This window comes from Artibeus jamaicensis, unplaced genomic scaffold, assembly GCF_021234435.1.
Source record: "Artibeus jamaicensis isolate MK-2021 breed Jamaican fruit bat unplaced genomic scaffold, CSHL_Jam_final contig_252, whole genome shotgun sequence".
NCBI classification, from domain to species: Eukaryota; Metazoa; Chordata; class Mammalia; order Chiroptera; family Phyllostomidae; genus Artibeus; species Artibeus jamaicensis.
In genome coordinates this window covers 3,419,957-3,429,531 of record NW_026521538.1, presented here as the reverse complement: position 1 = coordinate 3,429,531, position 9,575 = coordinate 3,419,957, and the positions used below count along the sequence as shown (strand labels likewise).

At 41.6% G+C, this 9,575-nt stretch overlaps 1 protein-coding gene across 1 annotated transcript in view; it reads left to right on the top strand.

Annotated features, from left to right (window-relative positions):
• The first annotated feature begins 369 nt into the window (after window positions 1-369).
• The window catches only part of HPSE2 (heparanase 2 (inactive)), a 670,997-nt gene continuing 661,791 nt past the window's right edge, over window positions 370-9,575 (top strand). The window contains exons 1-2 of the mRNA XM_053662539.1: window positions 370-659; window positions 3,539-3,696. Of these exons, the coding sequence (XP_053518514.1) occupies window positions 370-659; window positions 3,539-3,696 (448 nt within the window). The remainder of the gene's footprint in view (window positions 660-3,538; window positions 3,697-9,575) is intronic.

Genomic DNA, 9,575 nt, shown 5'->3' with positions numbered 1-9,575 from the left:
ATCAGGAGGGTACAACGCCACCCCTTCCTCCTACTTCCCGCCTCTCTCCCCACCCATTCCCTTACCTTTAAAAAGTTAAAAAATGTCTGCAGTCGAAATCTCTTAAAGGGGCGGTGCTGGTGAACGAGTACTCTTGGCACGAGTCGCAGAGAAGGCTGGCTAGGGGCGTGAGTTTGCTCCACCAAGCACCAAAACAGAGAAGAAGGAAAAAAAAAAGGAAAAAGAAAAAAAAAAAAAGAGAAAGAGCAAGAGGGGGGGAAAGGAAGGAAAAAAAGGGGGGGAATAGCAGACAGACACACACTTTAGATAAGGACAATTAGTCACCAGCCAGACCCTGTGGGAAGACAGGTTTAAATCAGAGGGATTTTAATGAGGGTGCTCTGTGCCTTCCCTGAAGCCATGCCCTCCAGCAACTCCTGCCCCCCCTCGTGCCTAGCCCCAGTGGCTCTCTTCTTGGCTCTGTTGCTCCATCTCTTCCTTTCCTCCCAAGCTGGAGACAGGAGACCCTTGCCTGTAGACAGAGCTCCAGGTTTGAAGGAAAAGACTCTGATTCTACTTGATGTGAGCACCAAGAACCCAATCAGGACAGTCAATGAGAACTTCCTCTCTCTGCAGCTGGATCCGTCCATCATTCATGATGGCTGGCTCGATTTCTTAAGGTAAGGCAGGGGCTTCAATGGATTTTTTTAAAAAAGTAACAACCCCCACCCCTTCCTATATCCCATTCCAAAGGGGGAAGAAGAAGAAGAAGAAGAAAATAAACCAAGCGGATCTCTCAAAGAGAAGAAAGGAGGTTTTCCTCCTCCTGGAATATTTGCTGTGAGGCTGTAACTGGTGATTGAGAAAAGCAATGTTTTCTATTAAGATGCACATGTTTGCAATGCAGAAGGCATTTCAGAAACTTATCAGTTATGACTGAAAAAATGTTGTGCTTACATATACCCACAATTAGCCTCCTCATTTTCTCAAAAAGAAACAAGAGGTTCAGAGTAGTTATAAAAATGAAGAAAAGGTTTGGAGCAACAAAGACCCGAGAAGAATGCGTGTATGTGTGTGAGAGAGTGCATGTCTGTGTGTGTCTGTGAGTGTTCAAGTGGGGAATCGCATGAAAGTGGAATTTTCCACGGAAAGATAGTCTCATCAGTTCTTTCCCACTCCCAGACTAAACAAGTTTAAGTAGAGGCTTGAGCAGTGGGCAAGTTGGGTCAGATTTTTAAACTTTTATTTTATATATGTCCTCAACTGTTGTCTCCATACTTAAGGACTTTGTAAGACGCTTTTAAATAGACCGAATGGCCCCTCAATCCCTCCTCCTCAAATCTCCTGCGGTAACTGCATAGTTTTTCTTTAAAGAAAAAAAAAAATCCTCGGGTCATGGCGTATATAAGGAGAGCGGAAAGGGTTCTAGAAATACTCCGGGGATGTTTTGGAAGTCTGACCCAGGCACTGGTGGATTAGCAAACCCGGAGGTTTGTGCTCAAGGACTCCCTTACTCTAGGGCTTGGAATCTAACAGGGTTCGCTGTCTTCCACCTCTTCGTTAAGTGGTAGCAGTTAGGCAATCACTATCCCATCCCATCATGGGCAGAGTTGCAGTATTAAAAAAAAAAAAATTGCAATGTCGAATCCAAGTGTTGAGTTTTTAAAAATTCCCTCCAAATTGGAGCCTCAGCTGTGGGCTCTCCCGAAGAGTCCAGAGCGCTCTCAGTCCCGTTTCTCCGCCCCGAGGCCGCGTCCACCGCGCGTCTTCCGTGAGTATCTTTCACTCCTCGAGAAATTCAGAGTTTTGCCTCTCGCGTGTGCCCGCCCCTCAGCCCTCTGAGTCTCCTCGGGCCTCTGCCGGTTCAGCGGACGCGGCAGGTAGCAGGCAGCGCAACGTGGGGCGCTCCTTCCACCTGAAGCAGGCATTGTGTGAGGATGAGTGCTGCTGCCTCCGCCGAGACCTTTTCGGCTAGCCCTCGGTGGGAGGGCAGGAACAGCTCCTCGCCACTCTGGAAGCTCCTCGGGAAGCAGAACCCGTCTCCAGCCCGTCCCCAGGTGGGGCGGCGGGTTTGCCAAAATACAAGCCCCGTTTGCATTGCACTTCTCCAGCTGTGCGTTAAGGATTCTTTTTTTGAAAACCATTCTGTTCACGACAAATGCTTGCCACAGAAAAGATTCCTGGAAGGCAGCACTGGGGGAAGAAGCCGTGCGGGGCGCATTTGCATTGGCTGTGGAGGCTTCCGGACGGACGGTTGCTGGCCACGCTGTTTCCGCGGGGCTGGACTCGCGCGAATGTCTTCTGTGCCCGCCAAGGGCCCACGCGCCGCCCGGAACGCAGTCCTGCAGCCCTCCGGCACCGGGCTGCCCCGGGCGGCCAGGCTGCTTAGAAAGTCCCTAAGCGGAATCTCTGGTGGTTTTCCTCTTCCTTATCCACTGCCTTTGAGATGCTTCTTAGTTTCTCCATTTGGTTGTGGATTTTAAGAACCTGAACCAGCAAAGCGTTAAAACTAAATTACAGATCTGGAACTCAACAGCTGATTCCCTTAGCACTGAGCATCTGCATTTCTCTTTTTTCCACCCCTTTCCGAAATAGCAGTTGGCTTAAAAAGAAAAAAAAAACCCATTTATGGAAATCCTGAACCTAAATAGAGGTAAATGCTATTGTTCTGGTGTTCCTCGAGTTTCCTCCTACGCGTAGGTTCCACATTTCGGCAAACTTCACTTTCCCCATCATTTCCAAATGACCCCAAGTATGAAAGAGATAAGATGGAATCCAGCTGGGGGGGGTGGTGGAGAAAAGAAGGATACCTTTCTGAATCGGTCTGAATAACTGCAGGGGTCAAAGAGACATTGCCCCTGTTGTGCAAGGCAGCGATGGGGAGTATTCACAGAAAGGCGAGGGTTTACCCCGGGAATCTCTCGTCCAGGGATTTGGGAGATCGATGCGGTTGCTATAAAGTAGTGGGAAAGGAGAATCAACTTTGGCATTAACTTGACATCAGGTGCCTGGTCTGAGAGGATAAAAAAAGATTTCACCTTCTCTACTGAGGTGGTGGTGCCCCTGGGGCCGAGGAAGCAGATCTCCGGTTTCAAGTCTAAGTCTTGCGGTCCGCGCTGCACGTTTCTTTCAGAAGCGCTTTCCCCGCAGAACAGGTCAATTGCGCTTTAGCCTCTTGTTCTCGGAAGTGCCCCCGCCCGCCCTCCCCCCACACTGTTAACACAGTCTAACCCTTTGGAAATAAGTACATTTGGCGAACAATATCGGGGTGTCTGTGGGAGGAGGCCAAGGCCAGCTGGGCGCAGGAGGAATAGCCCCCAGGAGCTGGGCGGCCAAGTGCTGGGTGGGCAGGGGTGCTGGGCGGTCAGGGGTGCTGGGGAGTCAGGGGTGCTGGGCGCACGTGAGAAGCTGGGGTGACCAGGGGTCCGCGCGGTCTTCGGCCTGGGGCAGACACCTAGCTTCTGCTAGGTTGCCGGCCGAGAGTGGGAAGAGAGCTTGCAGGATGCCCCACGGCCTCTCGCCTTCCCTCGGGATTTTTTCTTTTTCTCTGTCCCTGCAGCTCCAAGCGTCTGGTGACCTTGGCCCGGGGACTTTCGCCAGCCTTTCTGCGCTTTGGGGGTAAACGGACTGACTTCCTGCAGTTCCAGAACTTGAGGAACCCGGCGAAAAGCCGCGGGGGGCCCGGCCCGGATTACTATCTTAAAAACTACGAGGATGGTGAGAAACTTGCTTCCCATTCTTGCAGGGTGGGGGAAGCTTGAGGAGTGGGAGCGAGCAGTGAATGTGTGTGTGTAGTGGTTAGATTCGGAGGAGAGCCTGCTAGAAGCTTCCCTGAAAAGCTGGTAGCTGCGGGCAAGGGCACACGGGTGTGTTGGGCTAGTGACTTAATTACGTAAAGGGGGCCCCCAGGTAAAGTAGCTGGGGTCCCCGCCGCTGGCCTGCCATTGGACTGCTGAGTCCTGAGGCCATTAACTGATAGTCGAAACTTCTGTTAGGCTAGTCCTGTGGGGAGAAGAGGTAGTGGGTTTCTTGAATTAATACAGGCAGGTTCATAGGTTACTAAAGGGCCAGGCTTATGTTTCATTACTGAAATTCTACAAAAAAATAGCTATTTTTCTTATTCCTTGCTTTCCTGTGAGAAGATACAGCTTTTTTTTTTTTTTTTAAACCCACTCTAAAGTTTTCTGGAATAATCCCTTTTAGATTGGTCCCTTGTTAGAGAGGGTTTGAAAATCTCCACAGTAGGGTCTCCTTCAGATCCCCTAATCTCAGTCAATTTTTTTCATTTAAAAATGGGATTATAAATACCAGGTTTTTTCCCCCTGCTAGGATCAGATGAATTAAGCATCAGGCTTTGAAAACTCCAAATCCTATTTCAGTTTAAGAGGCCAATCTTTTTAGGTGTTCTTACTAGGGAAAAAAATGAAAATGGTATTTAAAAAAACTTAGAGGGTTTGGTGTTAATATGTATGAACTTTCTGTGTGGGCAAAGGTACACACTTTCGTCATACAGGCAACATGGGAGTTGGTGGCTCCTCAGCCACTGAAGCTGTTTAGGTTGGATAGAAGAGGCATTGGTGTCCGTCCTTGGAGGGCTATCTCTGTCCTGCTGTTCCTTCCCATAAGTGAGCTACAGTTTTATTTTCAAAGGGTTCAGGGACAGTTTCTCAGCATTCCCTGGGTTTTGTTACATCTCATCCTTATAAATCAGCAAAATGGGGAAATGCTGTTGTATTTTCTGGGGCTTTCACTGAATGGGAATTCTAGTGAGGTATTGGGATTTATTTCAAAGGTGGCTGAGAAGCTTTTTTTCTTAAGTGTCAGAATGGAGAAAGAGAGCAAGGGTGAGGCTTCTTGAGTCTGAAGTGTAAATAGGACTTCCTCTTTTAAAACATTTGCCAAAATGTGTAGTTATTTAAGGCTACATCTTTTCAAAGGTAAATAAATGTCATTACCATAAAGAGTAGATTGCAAGTAGATTTTGCTGTCACTCAGCATAAAATGCTGAAAGGTAAAAGATAATCCTGAACAGCATCTCTGTTGGTAATTTGACCCAGGGCCTTATAGCTCCTAGGGTCACTGTCAGCTCTGAGATCAGACACAGGAATGGAAAATATTAATGTTTTCCTGATGAAACAGCTCTTCTTTGAATCCATTTGGAATACTTCCTCTTTAGTTTGTAGGAGAACTTGTAAGAGCCCCAGGAACCACTGGGGGGAAAATGACCATTATAAGTTATAGGAATTGGCCTTTTTCTCCCAAACTTGTACCTAGGATTATATTTATGATTCATTGAGAACATGAGATCATCTTCAAATGAAGGTCGCAATTTGTTTCCCTTTATAAAAGGAGAAAGTGGGCATATTGTGGAGAGAAAGGAAATTGGCAAAAGACTATGCCCCATAAAACTTCATAGAATTAAAAAAAATCAGAATTGGAAAAGGTCTAAGAGATCATCTTTAATCCTCCCACCACTTCAGGGACCAGTACAGGATTATTCCTTATGGAATCCTTTTCTTGTTTTGTCCAACCTGGCATTAAATATCTCTAGGAATGTAGTTTTCACCACTTCTGTGGGAGTGAGTTCTTCTGTCCCATTAGGTTTTTGCCAGCAAGCTTATCCTGAGATTTCCTTTTATAAATATTCCCTAAATATTTATGATTATTTTTGTATTTTTTAGACTTCTACCTTCAAAATAATTTCTAACCTCGGTGTGTCAGCTTCAGAAAAAGGTTTCCTCATAGCTGATTTTTATCTAGACTACCTGGATTTAATTCTTTTAAAACTTTCTTTAAAGTCAGTCCTTCTAGACACTAATCTGTTTTATTGCTCCTAGCTGAACTCCTTTTGATTTATATCTCTGCGGTAATAAGATGCTCTGAACTATATCAGTATTTGAAGCCTTAGCAGAGTTAAAGAGAGTGGGGATGCCCTATTTCTGCCCTTTGATGCTCACATATCCTTAAATCACCCATGCTGTCTTTGTTGTTGCATGTTGTATTGCAGAATTCAAGGCAAAATTGTCTTTGCTATAGTCTCAGCAATTTAGAAAAATTATACTTCAGTTGTTATCTTTTTCACTCACTGATAATTGTCATCATCATGAACATCTTAAAATAATTAAGTGTTCTTAGTAAATGGTATTTAGGCGTAAGTACCTTGTTTTAAAAAAAGAAGATCTTCTGACTTGAACATAATATTGTATACTAACAGAAAGTCATGTGGCTTCTATTTTCCAAGTACTTTTTAAGCACTTTAATGCTACTGTGTTTTCTCTTTCTAAAGCCACTGTTTATCACTTTGGGAACTTTTTTGTTACTCCTTTAATACACTCTATGCTTAGGAAACTTAAATTTCATACAAACATAGTGATGATGGAGGAAATAAAAATTGGATTGTTCTTCATACCTTGGAATCTTACCCTTTGCCTAACTTCCTCTCTGTTCTGTGATGTTATGCTTTACTTGCTCCCAACAAAGAAATCTTGGATTAATCTTTTGTTCGTAAGTTTATTTTGCTCCACTCTGCCCTTCTTTGTTACATATTCAGTGTGCTTTCTTTATATACCTGTCTCCTTACTGCCATAACCATGTCTTTAATTAAGATGTATACCATTTATTATGCACATCAAAAGGTAGCTTAAGTATTTCTAAAATGTCACATTCATTATGTCATTCTTTAAAAGCTTTTTTTGTTTTTCAATTACAGTTGACATAAGAATATCATATTAGTTTGAGGTATATCATGTCAGTCTTTTGCTAAAAAACTTTGATTATTTTTGGATTGCTTACAGAAAATGTTCAAACTCCTCAACTTGGCATTCAAAACCTTTTACATTTCAGTCTCAGCTTACCTTCTGTACCTTATGTTTTTATATATCTTTACAACCCTACTTGATTTCACTGTCTTCTTAAAGCACGGTCTCAACCCCATACCTTTGTTCAGCTGATATATCTCTGCTTTGAATGCCTTTCTTTTGGCTTTGTTCAAATCTCACTCCTACTCTGCCCAATTCCTGAAGGACTATTGCAAATGCCCCTTATTTTCACAAAGCCTTTCCTGAACAGGGCATTCCACAGTGATCTCTTCTTTCTTTGGACTGTTCAAGCTTTTAACTCTTTATGCTGTTCTTTTGGCCCCTTCATCCTTGTTTTGCTGTTTAACTTTACACACATATATTTGCGTCTTTTACCTTTCCAACTACAATGCTCATTCTTTATAGGAAGGGATCATAACTAATTATTGTGCATTTCAAAATATCTAGCATTATGTAAGATACGTAGAACTTAAGCAACTATTTTTGGAAACATAATAGGTTAAGAGCACTGTTAAAGGCACTGGGAAAATGTAGGTGACCAATGGAAAAATGAATGAATATTCTATTCTTTTTTCACTTTCAATGCATGTTCCCATGAAGTCTGTTCTTAATGCTTAGTTTAATAATATTCTTCATCATTTTAACCATGTCCTCTTTATCTTTGGCTGTCTAAGTTATCTTGGTTTCACACTCTGGATTAAATCAACTTTTTCACCTGGTTTAAAGCCTTACACTGGACCCACACTATTTTTTTAAATCGTATCTGTTTCTTTTTTGCTTTTTCCTTGTTAGCCTTATGTAATTTCTATGCCTAACTTTCCAATTCCTGATATATTAGTGCCTTTTCACAAGTTAAAACACTTTTTTTTGTATCTCCATCTCTTGAAAATTTTCTTTTCAGAGAGCTTCTGAAATCCTAAATGATGAATGTGAGTACACTGTGTAAACTCTAAGGTCCTATACAACTATTATTATTTTTCTTCTTTCTCCAGGAATTTTTCCCAGGTTTAATTAGAGGTGAGGTAACTAATTCTTTTTAGTTCTATCCCCATTGCATTAATAAAAATATGACATATGAATGGCATATCTACCAAAAATACATATTTGCCTTGTCCTCATCTACCTTTCATTATCTCATTGTACATAAATGTGTCTTGAAATTAAATTATACTTAACAAGTATTTATTGATTATCTACTTGGTGTTTAGTTTCATGCTGGACAAAGAATGGCAAAATATGAAGTAAGTAAAAGATACTGTCCTAAATCACCATTAGAACACAATGTGAAAAACAATAGTGAAAACTGCTAAAGGCAAGATCTTTTAATTGGTGTTAAAATAAGTAGAGGAAACTTTAAAGTAAAACAGAATATGTGCATAGCCTCTAGAATATTTATTAATCAATTATTGTGGTGGTTTTAGCATATGTCCTTAAATTCTTTGATACTTCTTCCTCTAGGATAAGGTGATTGGCTTCTCTCCTCTTGAGTATAGACTGACTTTAATGACTTGCTTCTTAAAGAAGAGAGTCGGTACAGGGGAAATTGTTAACTTCATGGTGGAGAAACTGGCAGACATTATTTTAGCAAAGTGATCAAGGTTAACACCAGCAGATAAGTCATGTTGTCATCATGTATTTCCTGATATGATGTGATGAGAAAGGCATTTCACCTTTGTGATATTCTTTCCTCAAATCCATAACTCTCTGTAAATCTGAGAAAATGCTAGTAAAACCCAAACTGAAGGGCACTACAAAATATCTGACCTTACCCATCAACATACACTGTTCCTGTTGTCAGTGAACAAATAGCTTAGTGAGACACTATTACAGATAAAACTGAGGAGTAACCCTAAGACAACATGTCATAGAGTGCTAAGTAGAACATAATAGTTTGCCAAGTAAAAGTAGAGATGAATACTGGCCAGAGTTAGACAGGAGTTAGGCAGGCCTTTTCAAAGATGGATGGATATTGGAGGAAGAGATGAGAAAAGAGGACATTTAAATTAAAGGGAAAGAGCATGAACCAAAGCTTAAGTATGTGTTTGGGCATTAAAGAGAGCACCTTGGCTTCATAGCAGGTACATGTTAGAAATAATCTTAGTTCATGTTGCTAGAACTGTGTCAATTTTTTATAGAAACCCATTTGCACATTTTTGTTAATTCAGAAATGTTTACCATCTTAAAAAATATAAAAATAAAGTGCATGTTATAAATTACACTAAAAAAGCTCACATTGCTAGAATTATGCCTAAATTGGGTTTTAAAAAGTTCTAATATATTTCCATTAGCTCTAAAATATGGAATTAAAAAAGAAAGTACATGCATGAGAATAAATGTTAGTTGGGTAACTCCAAAACAGATTATGAGAATCTTGCATTTTAGGCATAGTAAAATGGAATTGGCCCTCTAGGAAAATAGAGTCCATTATAGGTTCTTTTACTCCATTGGAGAAAGGGAGAACATTCTCAGCTTGATTAGTGACCCTTGCCTTTCCCATTTTCCTTTTCAAATCACTGCACAGATTTACGTACTTGAACTTCCGTGTAATAATTGCACTTGGTGAGGTTTGAGTTATGAAGTATGTTTGAAAAATAATTTAAAATTGAATTATGAGGACCTCGGATCAAGATGGCAGCATGGGTAAACACGACTTGCCTCCTTGCACAACTACAGAAAAATTACAACTAAAATATAGAACACTATCACTCAGAACTGTCAGAAATTGAGTTGAATGGAAGCCTGAAATTAAAGACACCAACCACATCCATCCAGACTACT